Raw genomic sequence first — 21,363 nt, forward strand, 5'->3', positions numbered from 1 at the left:
TATATAATTTCTGTTGAACCATCTCTTCAATTTTTTCTAAGTTATTTCTTTTAGCCTCAGCATGCCACGGGGACAGTATTTTCAGGTTATTTCCTAATACGGTTAGAAGATAATGAGAATTCTGCAATCAAGAATTGTCCAGGGCAGAAAAGCATCTTTCCAATTAATACACTTCCTACATAGTTAATTTCTAAATGCAAGTAGTTCTATTTCCTTTCAAGTATGGCTACAGTATAAAACTGGAATTGGGAAACTATCAAGTACCTTTTTTTCTGTGAATATGTACTTCAGAAACTGGTATACAACATGCACCTAGTAACTTTTTTTATTGCAGTGGTAATTTGGAAATTTGAGGGTAAAGACACAGAGCTCCTTAATCTGTGAAATATGAACTTATTGTATTTATTGAGCACAAAATAAAAATAGTATGATATTCTTCATTATTTTAGAATATATATAGTTGTTGTTATGTGTCATCGATTCACTTGCGACTCTTAGCGACCCTATATGTACAAGAGCCCTAAACGCCATTCAATCCAGTGCCAACCTCGCTGTCTCAAACACACTCATTCCCACCACTCCACTCACAGAATCCATCCATCTCATTGAGGGTCTTCCTCTCCTGCGCCGTCCCTCCACTCTCCCAAACGTGATGTCCCTCTCCAAGGACCAGTCCCTCCTTGCAACATGCCCAAAGTATGTCAGACAAATTTATTTGTAATTCTTCTGCAAGGAAGCTTTCTCTCTTCTTCCCAGTTCCATTTATTTGTTCAATTATTTATGTCAGTATGGGATTGCTCATATTTATTTTACATGTTTATTTTAGTGGAGCTATCTCCTGATACTACCACATTATTCTATTCTTCAGATTGTTCCAATTCTGGCACTGGAGGACTCTTTCAGTTGGTTTCTGTGTCCTGGTACTTTACCACCATCAGTGTTGTTCTTGTTGTGTACCATTGAGTTGGAACCAACCCATAGCTGACTGTCTGGTGGGTTTTCAGAGGCAATTAATGGAACAGGAGGAGACTGCCCATCCTTTTGCCACAGAACAATTGGTGGATTCAAACTGAACTCCTTCAGCATTGCAGTGCAGCCTCTTCGCACACTAGGCCATCAGAGCTCCCTTCTTACCTCTTCCTTACTTTCTGATACAAGGTGCTCCAGGGTCGTCTTGTATATTTTTTTGCCCCAGTCTTCGGAACAGCCATATCTCCAAGGGCTCCCAGACTTCTTTCATTGTGTTGTTGTGTATTGTTGAGTCAGAACTGAGTCATAGCTGACCCTCTAATGGGTTTTCAGAGGCAATCAATCTCATGAGAGGAGGCTGCCCATGTTTCTCCCGCAAAGCAGGTGGTGGATTTGAACCGCATGCCTTTGAGTTAGCAGTGCAACTCTTTACCACTAACCACCAGAGCTAGACATCAAAATCTAGGCACGAAGCTTGCACTTTGTCGCAAAGGCCTCACTACTTAGATCCTCTCAGCTGGCAGAGCAAGGCAATGTCTGTATAAGACCAAGTGTACACATATGTCTATGCTGTTATTGTTTCGTGCTGTGGAGTCGACTTTGACTCACAGGGACCCAGGTTCACACAGATCTGAACCTTGCCCTGGACAGCGTGATCCCCACAGCCTCTGTCCTGCGCAAGCGCACTGTGCAGTCACCGTGTCAGCCCATCTCGTTGGAGTCTTCCTCTCTTTAGCTGACCCTCTACCTCCACAGCATCATGATTCTCTCCAAGGAGTGGTCCCTCTTGACAATGTGCCCAAAGTATGTGAGGCCAAGTTTCACCATCCCTGCCTCTCAGAACAGTCTGGTTGTATTTCCTTCAAGGCAGATGTATTTGTTCTTTTGGCAGTTCATGGGCTGTTCAACTCTTCACGTACACAAAGGCATCGATTCTTGTGTAGTGTTCCTTATTCACTGTCCAACGTTCAGATAACTAGGAAACAATTGACAATAATCAGACTTGGTCTTTAAACTAACATCCATCCTCTTTAGACCTTTGGAGAGCTACTTGACAGCAGATTTCCCTAATGCAGTAGGGATTCTGATTTCTCGACTTGTGCTCCTGTGGGTGTTGATTCAAGTAAAATGAAATTGTTGACAATTTCAATCTTTTCTCCATCCATCATGTTGGAGGTGGTGAGGTCCAGGACTTTTATTAAGACAGAAAGAAGCAGGACTGGTCATCCATTTTGAAATACTAGGCCTTCAGAAGCTCGATGGGTAACAGAAGAGCTCATTTCTATAGGTGACCATATATATTAAACTAAACCTAATTTCACAGAAATGTCTCCAATTCTATGATCATTACTTTATTGATATTAACCTCTTCCCCCTGCTCATTTGCAAATTCTACTCCCAACAGTTAGAAAACTGGTTTCATCCATCTTTATTTTATTATTACTTTAATGAAAGTTTACAGAGTTTGGATTTCCATTCATTCACTCTTGCACTTTTCTCCCTGACCACCCCTCCCCCCATTCCCTTTTCTTTTTGAAAAGTAAAAGAAAACATTCTTTCATTGTTATTCAATCCCTCCCCTCAAGTTCATTCAACTATGCTACTTCATTCTGGATTCCTGACATAACAATAATATCTATTACATCCCTTCTCATGCATCTATTAAGTGTTCAACAGTAGCATACATGGTATGAATTCACCAGCACCAGGATAAATATAAGCAATCTCCTCTCATATGATTTAAAGCCTCTGAAACCCACTGGTAAGTCAGCTATCACTTGTTTCCAACTCGAAGGCCATGAGAAGAATTATAAACTCTAGGTGAAGAATGGAAACCCCAGAACACTGAATTGTGCTCATGGGAAACCTACACCTAGGCCAACAGGCTGTTGGGTGGACAGAGCAAGGGAATACGACATGGTATAAAATCAAGAAAGGTGTGAGTCAGGGTTGTATCCTTTCTCCATACTTACTCAGTCTGTAAGCTGAGCAAATTATTTGAGAAGCTGGATTCTTATGACGTAGCATGTAGCACCAAGATCGTGGAAGACTCATCAGTAACTTACCCTACGCAGTTGACACAATCTTGCTGAAAGTGAGAAGGACTTGAAGTGCTTGCTACAGAAGATTAAAGAATACAGCCTTCAATATGGATTGCAACTCAACAGCAAGAAAAATTCTCACCCCTGGACCTATAGGTAAAATCATGATAAAAAAAGAGAGAAAGATTGAAGCTGTCAATGACTCCTTCTTGGCTGGATCCACAATCAACATATTTGGGACCAGCAGTCAGGAGATCAGGAGGCATATAGCATTGGAAAAGTCAGCTGTCAGAGACTTCTCCAAAGTCCTGAAGAGCAATGATATCAGTTTAAAGACTAAGGTTCACCTGGTTCAAGCTACAGTCTTTCCACTCAGTTGCTATACACCTGAAGGACTGGACAATGAATATGGGTGATACAATGATGCCTTTGATTTGTGGTGCTGGGGAAGTGTACTGAATATTAAATCCCGAGGACAGCCAAAGAACACTCCAACATGTATTGGAGAAGGTGCAGCCAAAATGTTCCTTGGAGGCAAAGGTGGAGACCAGCTTCGTCTCACATACTTCGGGCATGTTGAGCTAGGAGTCAAATTCACTTGAAAAGCTTTTGGAGACCTACTCTGTACACTGAGAAACTGTTAGTGGGGAAGCCTCAGCACAATTCAAGCCACATTACGTTGTACCTGCCCATTGGATCGACTTGAAAGGTTAGCCTGTGCTGCCTGCTCCGGGGGTGCAGAGGGGAGACTCTTGGCCTCAGAGACAACCTGGCCTCACACCCACAACTCAGGTCCGAGAAAGGCACGAGGCCAGTTGAGCCGTACTGCGCTGGGGAAGTCGCAGCACTGCTCAGACCACATCCCTAGATTTTTTATTTTTTACACTTTAAAAAAAAATAATTTTAGTGAACATTTACAGAGATTTTGGATTTCCATTGTTGTTTCCATTTTGGATTTCATTGTTGCACTATTTTCTCTAACCCCCCCCTCAGTTCGTTCCTCTCTCCCCCCCCAAAAAGTCTGTTTTTTAATGTTATTTTTTTTTTAAATTTTAATGAACATTTACAGAGATTTCGGATTTCCATTCATTCATTGTTGCACTATTTTCTCTACCCCCCCAGTTCGTTCCTCTCTTTTTCCCCCCCTTAAAAGTCTGTTTTAATTGTCCCATTGCCACAGCGCTTGTCAAAATCAGTTCTGATTAATCTCCTACATCCCTAGCTTTACAAAAGAGATTCTGCCCGTCAAAGTGGAACGTGGCTGAAAGGCGCCCCACCACGTCTGCGCCCTTCACGTTCAAGGCCATCTTCGTCCTCCGATCGAGAAGGTGTCATAATGTTTCAGCCTCCCCTCCGCCCAAGCCCACGTGCAGGGAGAACTCCCCTGGCAGGGCCACTGGGTCACTGCTACTGACAGGCGGCGCAGAGCCGAGCATGCGCAGTGGCGGGCTGCTTAGCGCGCAGGCGCGAGCGCCACGCCTCCGCGTCTCTTCCCTCCTCCCCTTACGCCCCGGGGTCAGAGTCCGCAGGGCACGTCGCAGTGACGCGCGCGGAAGCGCCGCTCGCTCGCAGAGCGCCGGAGGCGGAGCCCCCGGAGCCGGGCGCAGACAGGCGGGCCGGGCGTGCGGAGGGCCGGTGCCGCGGCGGCCCCATGAGTCGAGGTGCCATGCCTCAGCCCGCGGCGTGGCCGGGCGCCGGCTGTGCCGAGAAGCCGGCGCGGGATACGGGTGCCACGTCCCCGGGCCCCGCGGGGCGCGAGGGCGGGAAGGTGGCGGCCGGCTGGCAGTCCCGGCTGGCGACGCGGTGTCCGGCGGAGCAGTGAGTGCAGGCGCGGGGCGGGCCGGGCGCGGGGCCCCTCGAAGGCTGGGCCAGGCGGCACCCCCGTGACAACCTCGGGCTCCTGCAACAGACGACCCCCTCCAATCCCACGCCCTCGGGGGCATCAGGTTCCGACCTCCGCGATAAGCACACATCCAGGCAGTTGATTTCCGGAGTGACCCCTCCGTTCTGGAGGCCCCGTGCCCCCTTTTTAACTCCCAGCTACACCGAGCTCCCCGAAACTTGGCGAACAGAACCGAGAGACGTTTTCATTCATAGCTGTCAGTAACCCTTTCCGTCGCGAAAGTTGAGTCGGCGCTGTCACAGCCGCGTGGAAACTGAGCCCCAGACGTGTCCCTTCTGCGGGCGAGTCTGTGCTTGATGACCATCCCACCTGTCCGGCCTTCCCCTCGGCTCCCCCAGTGCTGGTTAAAGGAAGTGCTTTTGCAAATTCCTCTCCGAATTGGCTAGATAAACGGCCCGGATCTGGAGTCTGCAGAGTCTTGTGCCAGGGTCTGCGGGTAGGAAGGAGGAGCAGAAGGTAGACTTTGCTCCATTTTCCGCTTCCAGGCAGATTTAAAATCCCCCAATTGACCAACTTAACCAGTTTGACAGATAGGTTAGTCCGCTAGAAAGTGGAATTGTAAGATGCGTTGTTCCAAGGTACCCATCCCCCCACCCCCCCTGCATTTCCTAATAAGAGAGGCCAGAGGCCTGATAGTCAGATGATGTGTGATAATAACCACCGTTTGCATAGTGCCTCACAGTGGGTTTTCAAATTCTCCCTCTTTGAGCACCCACACCCCTTGGGATGGTATTATTCACACTTATTGGATAAAAGAACAATTAAAAAACCCTTGAGAACAACCCTGCCTACTGCCTTCCATTCTGCTACCTAGCCACTCTCTAGGGCAGAGCGGATTTGCCCCATAGAGTTTCCGAGGCTGTAAATCCAGCGTCCCTTATGGAAGTGGCCTGCCTCGTTCTCTTCCCCCCAGGAGCAGCTGGTGGATTTAAACCACCAACCTTTCAGTTAACAGCACAGCACTGAAGCCACTGCACTGCCAGGGCCACTTTTTTGGACGAACCGCCACGAAGAAAGATTCAGTTGTTAGGTGCCATCAGGTCAACTGTAACTCATAGTGATTCTCAGAACGACAGTTGGGAACCTTGTTCTTTTTCTACACCCCGACAATCTCTGATATTCGAGTCCATTTTGGTACAGTCACTGCGTCAATCCTTGTTGAGGGGCTTCCTCTCTTTCCCTGAGCCCTCTTCCCTCCCTGCTATGATGTCTCCAAGGACTGTCCTCTCCTGACAACATGTCCATAGTTTCACTATCCTTCCCTTGCCTCTAAGGAACAACACCGTGGGTGTACTTATTCCAAGACACATTTTCTTTGTTCTTTTAGCAATGCACAGAATATTCAATACTCTTCTCTAATACCATGGTTTAAAGTCATCAATTCAGAGTCTGCGTTCTCAAACGCATGCCCTTAAGCAGCTCACTTTAGTGAATGTAGCTGGCCAGGTGTGGACTTTGGAGAGCCAAAGAGCTTGTGACCATCTCTTTTTGGGAACAGGATTCACTAAACTCCAGTTTGTCCTTGTTGGGTCTTCGATTTTTTTTTTCTCATTATTAAATGAAAGTTTACAGAGACTTTGGATTTCCATTCATTCATTGTTGCACTTTCTCCCTGCCCACTCTTCCTCCCCCCACACACCCAGTTCACTCTTCTCTTTGAAAAGTAAAAGAAAAATTCTTATGTTGTTATACAATCCCTTCCCCCAAGTCCACTCTACTATGCAGCCTTCATTCTGGACTCCTTTCATGACAGTAATACCTAATCATATATCCTGTTTAAACAGTTCTCTCCCTCATCTGTTTCAATGCAGTATACATAATTTGTCCCATCTTTCTCAGTCTCTTCCCAACTACAGTGTCAGTCCCATTTTATAACAGTGGCACAATACAGTATTTGTCCTTTTGTAACTGAGATACTTCACTCATAATGTCCTCCAGGGTCACTCATTTTGTATAATATTTCATGAGTTCCTTGTTTTTCAGTGTAGCATAGTATTCCATTGTGTGAATATACCAGAGCTTCTCTATCCATTTGTTTGTTGATTGGCACTTAAGTTGTTTCCAACTCTTTGCTATTGTGAAAAAAAGGTGTGATAAACATGGATGTGCATATATCTGCTTGAGTGGCAGTTATGGTTTCTTTGGGATATATTCCCAGTAGTGGAATTGCTGGGTCAAATGGTATTTCTATTTGCAACTTTTGAGAAAGCGCCATACATAGTGGTTGCACCATTTTACACTCCCACCAACAGTGAACAAGAGTTCCGGTTTCTCCACACCTCACCAGCATTTGTTGTTTGCTGTTCTGTTAAATTTTGCTGTTCTTACTTGGGAGAGATAGTTGTTTTGATTTGAATCTCTCTTAGAGATAGGGATTTTGAACATTTCTTCATGTGTGTGTTTGCCATCCGAATGTCATTGGTGAAGTGTCTGTTCATATCCCGTGCCCATTTTTCTACTGGGTTATTTACCTTTATCTTGTTGTGGTGCTCAAGTATTTTATAAATTCTAGATAGAAGTCCTTTATCTGACATGTCATCACCAAATGTTTTTTCCCAATCTGTGGCTTCCGTTTTTACCCTGTTGGAGAAGTAAATTTTTGGATGTGCATAGGGATTTGATTCTTAGAAGGTCCCATTCATCTATTTTAGCCTCTCCTGGTTGTAGGTTTTTCAGGATCCTTGGAAGACTGTTGATGTTGGGGTCTTCAATATTCTAATAACCCAGACACTGTGACTTAAATAACAGTAACAACAAAACTGTAGTTGGGTTGGCCCCATTTATCTCAGTGTAAAACTGAACTCCATGGGTTCTTCTGAGGTGGCCTCTGACTGGGTTTGAACCACCTACTTTAATGTTAGTAGTTGAACACTAATCATTTGATGTAACCCAGGAACTACTAATATAAATAAACTTTTTTTAAAATAATTTTTTAAATAATTAACCTTTTCTTAAATAAATTGAAAACAGTCTACAGGCCAGGCATCAGCTGTTTCTGCCTGTGGCTACCATTTGAGACCTGTTAAATATGAGTATCCGCCTGTGCTCCGCCACACCAGCCACCAGCCGGTTCTGACTGCTGCCTCCTTCCTCCTCTGTGCTCTGAGATGCCTCCTGCTCCTGCACCATCTCTTCCTTTGATGCTGCACCTCTGCCTTCACCTGAGAATGCACATGCTCCTAAAGACAGGGAAACTATGGCATCGGACCCTGTTCCCAAAAGTGCCCAGGCGGTTAAAGGACGGGATTTCCTGCTCAGGATCTGATGGTGTAGTGCATAATGTGTTGGTCTGCTGACCAGAAGTGGCTCAGACCCACCAGTTGCTCTGGGAAAAAGAAGAACATTCTCCTCCCGTGAAGATTTACAGCTTCAGCGACCTGGAGGGTCGCCATGAGCTCCTTGTCAGTAGAATGACGGACTTAGAACTGAAAGGAATCTGAAAATCCTGGCCTAGGCCCCTCAGGTTACACTTCAGTGCGGCTTGGCTAGGGTGACACAGGCAGGGTCCTGTGCCTGGGTGGGAGTCTTCACCCACCCCTTCTCAGCTTCCTCAGCAACGCCAAACAGAAAGAGTCATGATTTATTGTGGTGGCAAACTTCACATTTTTTCCCCTCCCGGAATAGATGTTTGAGCTTGTGGTTTTATTCAGCAGCTCAATTTCTTTTTCTTCCTGCTTTTGTTGCCTTTGATTACTTTATTCTCCTGTAACTATCATAAGATGGTGAAGCCAGAAAAGGGACTCTAATTTTCTCATCATGACTTTTTCACATTACGTCTTCAGTTTGAGGCTTCTAACCCATCTGTCTGGGTTCCCAGATTACAGCTAGTGAGACTTCTCTTAGTGATAATTTCTTTTTTTCTGTTAGAGTTTTTGGGTTTCTTTTTAATTTCTTTGGACTAGACAGAGTGGCATGTAAACACTTGTTAGGTGCTGTCAAATTGAGTACCACTCACAGCACCCCTAAACACAAGAGGTAGGAGCCCTGTCGTCATGTGCCATCCTTGTCATTTCTGGCACACTTGAGCCCATTGCTGCAATAAATCTCATTGGGGGACTTCCTCTCTTCCATTGACCCTGCACTTTTCCAAGCTTGAAATCTCTTTGAAAAATGTAATGCTTCATGACTCTGCATGCCATCCTTGCACAGGGACCATGTTCATCTTCTCTATGTCTTTCTGCTTTTAGTATATATACTGCTGAGGCCAGCAGTATATAAATGCTACTTGCTATAGAATTCAAAACCAAACTCCTTTTACTGAATTCATTCCCACTCATGCTAACCTTTCTTTCATCTGGTTTCTGAGACTAATTTGTTATCAAAGGAGACTGCCTCATCATTCTGCCATGGAACTGCTGGTAGATTTGAACCACTAGTCTTTTGATTAGCAGCCTAACATGTAAATGCACTGCAGCACTGGGCTTCCTTACATACAGAATTTACAGTCTAATACATGCTGTCAGTGCCTATAGGTTATCTGCATCCTTATAGTTGAGTGAAAATTTAATTCAATCATGTAATGCCTCAGCTGGGGCCTACAATACTTTTTAATAGCTATAGTTTTCTGTAATTGGAGTCCTGGCGTGTCTTTCCAAATCCAGATAGTTGAGGTTGCTTCATATGTGAATTGAATAAAGTATTTGCACCTGGAAATCTGAAACACTATATACTGCAAATACTTTAAGGTATCTCATGGGATCGTTTCTGTTTCATTCAGTGGAAAGTAATTGTAAATATAGATCATAGCCTCTTTTTTTCAGCTGTTCTGCATTTTGGGATATAATTCTTTTAAGGGTGGTGTGATGGGAAGAGGAGTCAACTCATTTCTTAGGAAGTACGACAGGAGACTGGCTCCTTTTCACTAAGCTCACCACATTTTTTTTTTACCGTGCAACAAAACCTTTAACATTTTCAACAGATTCATCTATTCCTGAAACTGGTAATTTCTAAACTTAAATTGGAATAAAAGGCTATAATAGTGCAGAATAATGCCATTATTGGGCACTTCGAATGGCAGATTGAAGACTAATTAACAGCCACTGCCCAGACAAAGGACAAGATGGAGAGTTGATTCGTTCTGGATGTTGAAGTCCGAGAGAAGTCAGCCATCTTCCAGCTGCTTGCTTGCAGATGTAAGCCTCTGTTGGTCAGGCGGTTGTCCTCCTTACCCCAGATCTTGGCCTTCATGGTCTCAGTGGTATTTCTGGGCTCCACTTGCAGGGTCTTCCTACTTAAGGTTTCACAAAGATCTGCCTACCACCCCTCACACGAAGGACAAGGTGCAGAGTTGACTCGTTCTGGATGTAGTGGTTAGAGTCAGCCATCTTCCAGCTGCTTTGCCTGCAAAGGTGGGCCTCTGGTGGTCATGAGGATGCCCTTCTTATCTTGGATCTTGATCTTCATGTTCTCAGTGGTGTCACTGGGCTCCGCCTCCAGAGTGGTGGTCTTGCCAGTGAGGGTGTTTAAAGATTTGCATTTTGACCTGTTGGTGATGTGTGAAAAAATATGAACCACATCTAGCAGCCCCACACAAGGAAGGACATAGCAGTGCTAGTTGCTTCTCACCACATTTCTTGAGGGAGAAAAAAAATTGGGGTACAGTGTTGTGAAGAGAGACATTAACGTCCTGTGGACAGGCTGCCCTCTCCGTTTCCTTACGATCCACTCGTTGGAGCGTTGTGCAGTCCAGATGGGTCACAGAAGGCTTCAGGTCCCATTTGAAAAAGTCTGAGTCCAGGCTTAGTTTGCTTTTCTTCTTGAAGCTGTCTCTGCTCCTGTCAGCAAACATACTATGCTCTGTGCCCTGCCACCTGCCCCTTAGGATTTGACACACAAGCTGTGTCCGTGTCTTGCTTTCCGCTAAGCCAGGCCTTTCTAACTTACTTAAGGACCAACCAAGATTATCTTTGTCCTTCATAGGTGACTAGGAAAAAATGCATATTAGAGAGAACTCACTCCGCAATCCTTCTTTGTCTTCCTAATCGTGAGACGAAGTTTGAATCAGGGCTGGCTATGTGTGTGGGCATGTCTGTGAACTTTTGAAATTAAAGGCAACCTTTCGTGTGTTCGTAGTTTTTGGTGTGAGATTCTGATGAAATCTGTGGCTTCTCAGAGAGCCCGTGAACAGAATGTATTTTACTATTGTTCTTGGGTGTTGCCGTCCCACCTCATACCATAGCAGCTCCTGGGGATTAGTGATACTTGATGTGCAGGTAACAGCTACTCTTGTCAGTCCTGCTTCCCATTCTGCTGTGGACCTGCTTCATTGTCCAGAGTGGGAATGTCAGAATCATTATTGAGTGTGGCGGAGTTGTCCCCAGGTACCTCTGGATGTCATGTGAAAGCGCACTGGCAGAAATAGGGTGGAACTTTGGCCTGAGTGCTGGTACTTTCCTGCATTAGACGTGTTGTTCACCCAACTGAACAACCGCCAAATGTTGAAGAAAAGTTGAGCTGAGTTGTCTTGGTTTTTCCCTGTACTTGTGTGAGAAGGTGCCTTGATGTCACCCTGGTAGGTGCTATCTCACCAGCACTACGTGGGCCATTAGTCTTCTACGACAGGCCAGGTTAAATCTTAGTTGTAGGGTTCAAGTGCAGAAAGTTGACATAGTCACACCCGTCTTAAATACTTAGACAACTAAGGGGAATTTGGTGCAAAAGCTATACTGTTTCTGTGTGCCACTGGGTTGATTTCTACCCATAGTGACCCTGTTGGATAGAGCTGTCCTGCGGTGTTCCCAAGTGCAGATGGCCACATCTCCTGCAGTACACCTGCCAGGTCCCAACATTGACCTTTCACTTAGCAGCCATGTGATTAACTACTGAGCGTGCCTGCAATGGTGTGATTAAAATACTGTCTTGCTAAATTTTGCATATGCATTCAAGTCAAGTTTAATCTTTTATATGCTTACTTGAACTAGGAATTTAAAGTCTGACTTAATAAAAGTATTTTCTGCTTCACTGAATGCTGGGGTTTTAGCTTAAATGGGGAAAGGATGAATTTTTTCTGTATTCAGTGAGCATTTTTTGGTAAGTGTACAAATACAGGTGTAACTTGGTTCACTCTGCTTTGCTTTATTGTGCTTTACAGATTTTGCATTTCTTACAGATTAAAGGTTTATAGCAACCCTATGCCAAGCAAATCTGTTGGGCATTTATTCCAACAGCACACGCTCACTTCATGGTGATTCTTAAAACATTTCAGGCATTTTCATAATGCCACTGCATAGTAGTATATTAAAAATCTGACTTTTCTGTGTAATGGGAAATCACAGAATTTGTGAGATTTACTATTTAAATTATCTGGAACTGAACCCTCAGTGTCTCTGAGATATGTATGCTTGAATGGATACCACTTGTCTGTCAGTTTGTCATACCGTGGTAGCTTGCATGTTGCTGTGATGCTAGGAGCTGTGCCATCTATCAGAATCACCCATAGAGGACTGGTTTCAGCAAAAGTTCCAGACTGGCAAAAAACCAGTGATCAACTCCTGAAAGCATTGACCAGTGGAAGACTCTGAGTAGTTGTGGAAAAATTGTCTGATTTATTGCTGGAAAATGAGCCTCTGAGGTGAGAAAACACTCAGAATACCGCTGGGGAAGAGCTAACTCTTTTCAGAATCGTTGTTATGTACAGTTGAGTCAGAACCGACCCACAGCACACCCCCGAGAGGGTTTTCAGAAGCAGTAAATTGCACAGGAGGAGATTGCCCATCTTTCTCCCACAGAACAGCTGGTGGACTTGAACAGTGTTATCTTGGGCTGGCCGCACAGTCCCTTTTCACTAAGCTACCAGAACTTCAAAGGAGAGTCTTCCATGACATACATGGAGTAAAGCTTTCAGTCAGTGAAAGAGCTTCATGTGGGTGATGTGGCATGATTCAAAATGTGAAGAAATAGCGGCAGACTCCTTTAATAATTGACACATGGAATCTACAAAGCATGAGAACTTTGAATGCTTGAAGATTGATATGCAAGGCATTACAACTCAACTCGGGGCCATCAGGTTGGAGCTGACTGTTCAGTGAGGTTTTTAGGAGGCTATTGGACTTGAACTGCCAGAGGGGAGCCACCTTTGGATTAACAGTACAACTCCCCTGGAGCTCCCTTCTGAGTTGCTAGGTGATGTTGTTATTGGGTACCACTGAGTCAACTTAATGACTCTTCGAATAGCAGATCTGAACCCTGCCCTATCCTGTGCCATCCTCATCATCTCTGACACACTTGAACCCACTTCTGCAGTTTCTGTGTCATCCATCTCAGTGAGGGTCTTCCTCTCGTTTGCTGACCCTCCACCTTTCCCAGCATGATAACATTCTCCAAGGAATAGCCTCTTAAAGCAACACACCCAAAGTAGGTGAGACAAAGCTTTGCCCTCCTTGCCTCCAGGGAGCACTCTGGATACACTTTCTCCAAGACCTATCTGGTGGTTCTTTTGGCAGTTCATGGGATATTAAGTACTCTTTTCCAACATCCCGACTCAAAGGCATCAATTCTTCTGTCATCCATATTCATTGTCCAGCTCTCAGATGTATAGCTAAGCATTAATGAGATAAAATGGACTGTTATTGGCCATTTCTAATCGAGTAAACATAGGGTCCACTAAGCTGGGAATGACAATTTGAAGAGGAATGACATTCATCATCAAAAAGAACATTTCAAGGTCTGTTTTGGTTTTTTAATTTGAGTGAAATTTTTCCAATCATGTTTGTTTTTCATGCAGTCATTCATAGATTTTTTGTTTTATAACAGTTACTTTTGAAAGATCCGTTTTGAAATCCAGTGCTTACCAAATGGAATACAGACGAATCAAATCAGGTATGTCTTGTAGAAAAAGATCGTAAAGTTCAATATTATTAGAAAAAGACTAGGAACTGACTGTGAAACCACTTGTAAATTCAAATTTGAAGCAGAAAAACATGAAAACAAGCTCATGAGAACCAAAGTATGACCTTGAGAACATCTAAGTTTAGAGACCCTCTCAAAAGTAGATCAGATACCAGTTGCAGAAGCCTGCGGGATGTCATCAAGGACATCATATATGAAGAGAGCAAAAGGCCGTTAAAAGACAGGAAAGAACACAAAGACAAAAAAGCTGTGAAAAGACCCTGAAACTTGGTGTAGAACATAGAGAAACATTGAGTTGTCTATAGACGACAACTAAAAAATGGTTGGAATAATCAATAGGACATCAGCAGAGAAGTGCACAAATTCAAGTGGAATTCAAAAGAGGCCCGAGGACCAGGCATGACATTGCTGATGTCAGGTAGATCTTGGTTGAAAACAGAATAAATAACACAAAGATATATATTTACCTGTTTTATTGATTACACAAAGACAGTTGCTGTGTAGATGATAGCAGATTATGGTAACATTGAGAAGAATGAGAATGCCAGAATGCTTAATTGTGCTCATGTGAAACCTGTATATGGAACAAAAAAATTAATCCCTTAAACAGAGCTAGGGGATACTGCATAGTTTGAAGTCAGGAAAAGGTGGATCACAGTTGGATCCTTTCATCAGACCTATTCAGATTGTGCTGAGCATATCATCTGAGAAGCTGGATATGAAGAAGAATGTGGCTTCAAGATTGAAGGGAAATTTAGGGAGGGCGACTTCTTGTTGTAAGGGGGAAAATACCACAGTAGTCTTGTTGTTGTTAGCTGCTGTCGAGTCACTTGGAACTCACAGCGACCCTATGCATGCTAGCTCTGTACTCTGCTCTGCCCTGAGTCAATCTCACTGTCTCACATACCTGCCTTAATTACCCAGGTTACTGTGTCAGTCCATCTCATCTGGGATTTTCCTCTCCTATGCTGTCCCTTGACTCTTCCAAACATGATAACCTTCTTCAAAGACTGGACCCTCCTCACTGCATGATCAAAGTATATGAGACAGAGTCTCAAAATACTGCAAGGAGCAACTTGGTTTTACCCTCTCCAAGACAGATTTTTTTTTAACTCTCTTGGTAGTCCATGGTGTGTTCACAACTCTTCTCCAGCACCATGACTCAAAGGCATTAATTCTTTTGTCATCTTTGGTCATTGTCCAGCTCTCTGAACAACCGATGTGACCCTTGTTCTGTCTTCCACCGTTCTCGCAGTCTGTGGCACGCTATAGCCTGTTGCAACAGTCACTGTGTCCGTCCATCTGCTTGGGGTTGGGGGGGTGTTTGTGTCTCCTTTCCTTTGCTGACTTGACTTGGTGAACCTCATCTCACATACTGTGGGCATGATGTAAGAGAGGCCATTCCTTGGAGAGGGTCATCATGCTTGGAAGAGTGGAGGGCCAGTGAAGTATAGGAAGATCCTCAACCAGATGGATTGACTCTGGCTTCTGCAGTAGTTATGTTGTTGTTATGTGCCGTCGAGTCGCTTGCGACTCATAGCGACCCTATGTACAACAGCCCTAAACCCTGCTCTGTCCTGTGCCAGTTGCATTGTCTCTGACACTCCCATCCCGATTACCCCAGTCACTGAATCAGTCCACCTCATAGAGGGCCTTCCCCTCCTGCGCTGTCCCTCTACCCTCCCAAGCATGATGTCCCTCTCCAAGGACTGGTCCCTCATTACAACATGTCCAAAATATGTTAGATGGAGCCTCAGAATCTTTGCCTCCAAAGAGCCACCTGGTTTAACCCTTTCCAGGAAGAATCTGTTTGTTTTCTTAGCAGTCCATACTCTTCTCCAACACCACAGCTCAAAGGCATCAATTCTCCTTCTATCCTCCTTGGTCATTGTCCAACTCTCTGATGCATAACAAGTGATTGCGAAGGCCATGGCCTGTATTAGACGCACCTTAGTCTCCAGAGAGAGACACCATTGCTCTTCAGTACTTTGGAGAGGTCCCTAACAGGAGACTTTCCCATCGCAATATGTCTTTTAATTTCCTGGCTCCTGGTGCCGAGAGTGTTGACTGTGGAGCCCAGCAAACTAAAGCTGTGAACAATCTCAATCTCTTCACCATCCTGATGCTGCCAATTGGCCCAGTGGTGAGAATCTTTGTCTTCTTGAAAAGATAGTTTTTATTTGGCATAATAGGTAGAGAGGAATGACAGGTAAGAAAATAAAAGAGCTTGGAATAGGAGAAATGTCTACCTAAATCTAAAGGTGGTTACACTATCAGCAGTATTTATAATGTAAAAAATCAGATAAGGCCCTCCCTCCTGAGGCGGGGCAGGCCCAGGCACTTCAGGAGTCATGACTGCTTGCACCTGGCTGGACGACTTGGTAGCCTCTGGGCCACCACGTGGAAAGCTGCAAGATCACCCTTTCCGTGTCATTCTTTGAGGAAAACTGCTCAAGGAGGAAGGTTTGAACCTAGAAAACAATCCCTTAAGGAGACATATTTACCAGAAGGTTGTTTTGATGCCCCAGAAGATTCTTATTTAGAGAAAGAAGCACTGAAAGAATTTCCAGATGGTGATAGTCCTGTTACCAAAGGAAAGAGTGGACCCAGGGGCCCAGAACCTACCCAGTAATGGAGGTTGGGAATGAAAAGAACACTGTATTGATTTTTAAGTGGCATATTTTATCCTCTATTATATCTGGATATTGAAGAGATTGAGATTGTAATCTGCTTGGCTCCACAAGCAACACTGGTGACAAAGCAGCCAGAAAATTAAGAGGTGAATTGCATTGGGAAAGTCTGCTGTCAGAGACCTCTCCAGAGTACTGAAGAGCAGTGATGTCAGTCTGGAGACTAAGGTGCACCTGATACAGACCATGGTCTTTGCAATCACTTGTGATGCTTCAGAGAGCAGGACAGTGACTAGGAATGATAGAAGGAGAATTGATGTCTTTGAGCTGTGGTGCTGGAGAAGAGTGTTGACTATACCATGGACTGCTAGGAGAACAAAGAGGTTTGTCCTAGAGAGGGTGAAGCCAGGCTACTCCTTGGAGGCAAGGATTCTGCAACTTTGTCTGACATACTTTGGACATGTTGCAAGGTGGGATCAATCCTTGGAGAGGGAGGTCATGCTTGGGAGGATGGAGGGACAATGCAGGAGAGGAAGACCCTCGATGAGATGGATTCATTCAGTCTCTGGGATAGAGCAGCAATTAGGGCTGTTTTATATAGAGTCACTGTGAGTCACAGGTGACTCGATGGCACATAATGACAGCAACAACATCTGAATTTAAAAAAAGATATTAGATAGTTTCTCTCTTCCGAGAATTGCTAAAAGCTGTTCATTTGCTAATTGTTTCTGAAAGTCGTCTTTATACAGCTTCCTGGTTAAGAAGGTCTTTGTTGATACATAAGATGGCATCCTGAGGTTTAAACAAAAGATGAAAATGTCAGAAAAGTTTATTTATTAATACAAGATAGATTGTCAGGAGGATATTTTCTTGATCTAGCACAGTGTCTCAGTTGGGGGGTGGTGTGGTACAGTGGTGCCTACATTGATACACACATGGTTGTTATGTTAAAAACTCTTTTTGTTCCACAGAGGATCCTTGGTATGTTCTAAAGTCTTGTGTGAATATTAATGAAACTTCTTGAGAAGGGAATTGGTATGTACTTGAGTGATTCAAGCCATGTTAAGGCTGCTTTGATGGTGTGAAAGCTAAGAGAGAAGCTTGAGAAGGTTTTAAGATGGCATCTGGACTATTTCAAGGCTCAAAATTACGTAGGTGACAGTTTCTGCAAATTATATACACTCTACCTCAAACTCTGAAGGCTTATCCCTGACCCTAAAGTCAGTTTTTGGAGGCTGTAAAACTCATGGGAGTAAGTGCCCAAATTTTTCCCTCAGAGTCCCTGGTGGCTTAAATGTCCAGAGAGGTGTGGCCTTTGGGTTAGCATTGCAATACCTTGTGGATTAAGCAAGGGAGCATCAGAACACCTGGAGATTTATAATTGCCCGCAGTAAATAGACAGGTTGCACGACCTTGCTTGCAGATAATGACTTAAAAGTACTTAGGGTTGAGATCAAAGATCACAGTCTTCAGTATGGGTTGCACCTTAACATAAAACAAAAATCCTCACAACTGGACCAATAAGCAACATCATGATAGACACATTGCCACTGAGTTGTACTGAGTCATAGCAGATCCTCCATTGGGTTTCTGAGACTATAAATCTCAAAGGAGCAGTGCACCCATTTTTCTCCTGAGAGAAAATATTAAAGTTTTCCCAGATTTTATTTGACTTGGATCCATAGTCACCATTCATGGAAGCAGCAGTCAAGAAATCAAATTGCATTGGGCAAATCTGCTGCCAAAGACTACCTTAAAAAGTGTTACAAACGAGGATGGCCCCTTGAGGACGAAGGTGTATCCGTGTATCCAACCCAAGCCGGGCTGTTTTCTCTCACCACATGATGTGGTTAAAGAATGCATGCATTTGAATTGCGGTGTTGGCAGAGAACGTTGCCTCAGTTGGACTGCCAGAGAACACACAGCTCTGTCTTGGAACGAGTATAGCCACTGTGCTGCTTGGAAAACGAGGAGGATGAAATTTCACTTTGTGTGCCTTGGGCATGTCTTAAAGAGAGACCAGTCTGTGGAGAAGAACGTTTTCTTTGGTGAAATAGAGAGGCAGTGAGTACAGACCCTTACTGAGCTGGATTGACACAGTGGATAGCAGCAGTTACTTGTTCCAGACCTTTGTATTTGGTATTGCTGTGACTCAGAGTTGATTTGACAGCATGACAATTTTATGAATAAAATATTTCAGTCCTTCAAAAGGGTAAATCCCTGTGACAACTTTCAAATACACATTTAAAAATAATATTGTGGACATAAGTGAAAGTTTTAATTTTTTTAAAAAAAAACACTTGAATTGGGTGAAGGTTTACAACACAGATCAGTTCTAACATTGTGGTTTTTAAAAATTAACTGGGTTGTGTAATTTGTGTTGTATAAAATGTGCTTGGGTTTCCAAGCCATCTTTAATGTCTGGTTCCAGTTAGCTGTACCTTCTGGAAGGTCACTTTGTTGTGGAGATAATAGCCACCTCTGAACTCCTTTGGTGTCAGACAGTTATACACCACCACCGCCCCAACTTCACTCAGTACGCAGTACTTCACTCAGTACTCAGCTTATCAGGTCTCTGGAACTGTTCAGCATTATTTTATCTTATCTTGTAAATATCCTTTTTCCGTCCATTGTTTTACAATCTTTCCTTCCTAGAAAAGTTCAAACCAAATCTCTTAATTACTTTAGATTCCTAACTTTAAATGTAATTTCATTTTTTCTTTATTTTTAGTTTTTCAATGCATTTACCATTGTAGTAGCTGTGACAGAAACACTAAGTCAGAAGTTCATTGTTGACAAATCAGAACCGACACTTAACTAACCCTCCAGCAGGTTTGCCAAGGCTATAAGTCACCCAGGAGATTGCTCGTGTTTCTCTCAACACGATTTGAACTATGTGCCTTTGGGGTTGGCAATGCAACTCTTTACCCCACAGATTAGAAGTTAATTGGAATAAGTATTTTGAAGAGAATTGTGTTTTATTTTTATCCTAAACCCTTTTTCCTAATTGCCCTTAAATTGTTGTTGTTAGATGCCATCGGGCTGGCTGCTACTCACAGCAACCCTGTGAACCACATCCTGCTCCGTCCTCACCGTCTCCCACACGCTTGAGCCTTTGTTACAGTCACTGTGTCAGTCTGTTTTATTGAGGGTCTTTGTCCGACCCCCCACCATTTCCAGCAAGCAATGTCTTTTTCCAAGGACTGGCCCCTGCTGACAGCGTGCCCACAGTATACAGGATGACGTTTCACCGTCCTTGCCTCCAAGCACCCTGGTGGCACTTTCTCCAGAATAGACTTGTTCTTTCTGACAGTCCGTGGGATGGATATTCAGTACTTTTCACCACCACCACCATTCAACAACGCCATAGATCATGCTTATGTCATTTTTATTTATTGTTCAGCTTTTGGAAGCAAAGGCAGTAATTGAAAAGACCATAGCTTGGATCAGGAGCACTTTAGTCTTTAAATTGATAATCATTACTCTTTAGCATTTTGGAGACAGCAGATTTTCCCAATGCAACACAACACGTCTTTGATTTTGTTTGCTATTATCAGGGATGTTGCTTGTGGATCCAAGTAAATGAAATTATTGACAACTTCAATAATTTTTCCATCTATCATATTACCTATTGGTGCAGTGATGAGGATTTTTGTTTTTTGATGACACAAATATATGCCTTTGCATAGTCAGTAAAACATTTTTCTGGTATTTTCTATATTGTGCCAAAGTTCTCCTGACACTAGCAGTGATATCCCTTGTGCTGTGACCTTTTCTGAACTTAACTTGAATTTCCAATAGTTCTCTGTGGATATACTATTTTAGGCTTAAAATAGGTATATGAATGTATTTCATTCTGTCTGCTATCTTCCTTTTTCACCATTGCTTAAACTAAAAATTTCTCCTCTTCCCTGGGAGCTACAGCTTTGTCTTTCTTGGCCATATTACCGCTTCCCTCTATGACGAGTCACTAGGGAAGTTGAAGAACACTCCTTCACAGGATCTGAGCAAATCTGGCAGTGGTGGCTAAAGTCACTCAGCCTTAATCAATTTCTGCTTTGCTGCTTGTGCATATTCTAAATCACTACTTTTTATTTCTAATTATCTCCCACTCTGTGTTTTCTTTGCACTTAGTTCTACTGGTTTCTCTCCTTCTGTTGGTTTCTGCTTAAATGCTTGGTCCTATTGGAGAGATGCCTGCTTAGAGTGAAGAGGCCGGCAGGCGCACTAAGAGTGCATGCAGCTTGGCTGTAGAGCTCCAAGTGCAGCATGACAACCCAGGTCCTAGACCGGAACTCAGAACTAACTGCAAGGAGACTGTGGAGATCTGGTCAGTCCTGTCCATTCCTCATTCTGAATGAGAACGCTGAGGCCTCGCTAGGAGAAGCTTTCCTAAAGACATGCTGACAGTGGTATTAGGAACACAGTCCCCTTACATGCCTACTCAAAGATGTCATCAAATTAGCAAGAGAAGAACGAGCATATTTGTGTAGTCACTTCTTATTTTAGGTATCTGAGGCATAGATCCTGTGAATCTGGTTTCTGTTTGCTTTCAGCTCTGGCAGGGTCTGTGGTGACATCACACCTTTTATTTGAAATCTCACTGAAGTCTGAGCACATGGAAAGTACCTTTCTCTGGCGTTGCCCCTCACCCCACCATTAAGAACAGGGGGCACCCTTGCCTTCCTTAGAAAAGAGGTGTAAGAAAGGATCGTTAACAAAGTCTTAAGTAATACTTTGCACCAGTGGGTTTTTGTGACCGTTAATAAGAATAGTACTTTTTTTTTTTTTGAGTGCTGAGTGTTTTAGGTGTGTCATTTTATTTCTCCCAGTGATGCTGTGACCTGAAGACTTTCTGTTTTACACATGGGAAAACTGAGGCCTGAGGGGGCAGTTATTTTAGTTTCATGGCTTTTACATACCTGTTGGGGTTGACATGGGGAGTGGTTTGAGTGAGTCCCTGTTCTCAGCC

The 21,363-nt window shown here is 43.7% G+C and overlaps 1 protein-coding gene across 1 annotated transcript in view; it reads left to right on the plus strand.

Annotated features, from left to right (window-relative positions):
- The first annotated feature begins 4,662 nt into the window (after positions 1–4,662).
- The window catches only part of FAM105B (family with sequence similarity 105, member B), a 41,939-nt gene continuing 25,238 nt past the window's right edge, over positions 4,663–21,363 (plus strand). The window contains exon 1 of the mRNA XM_006895006.1: positions 4,663–4,829. Within this exon, the coding sequence (XP_006895068.1) occupies positions 4,663–4,829 (167 nt within the window). The remainder of the gene's footprint in view (positions 4,830–21,363) is intronic.

The sequence above is a fragment of the Elephantulus edwardii genome, unplaced genomic scaffold (genome assembly GCF_000299155.1).
Source record: "Elephantulus edwardii isolate Elephantulus edwardi_28Jun2011 unplaced genomic scaffold, EleEdw1.0 scaffold00153, whole genome shotgun sequence".
NCBI classification, from domain to species: domain Eukaryota; kingdom Metazoa; phylum Chordata; class Mammalia; order Macroscelidea; family Macroscelididae; genus Elephantulus; species Elephantulus edwardii.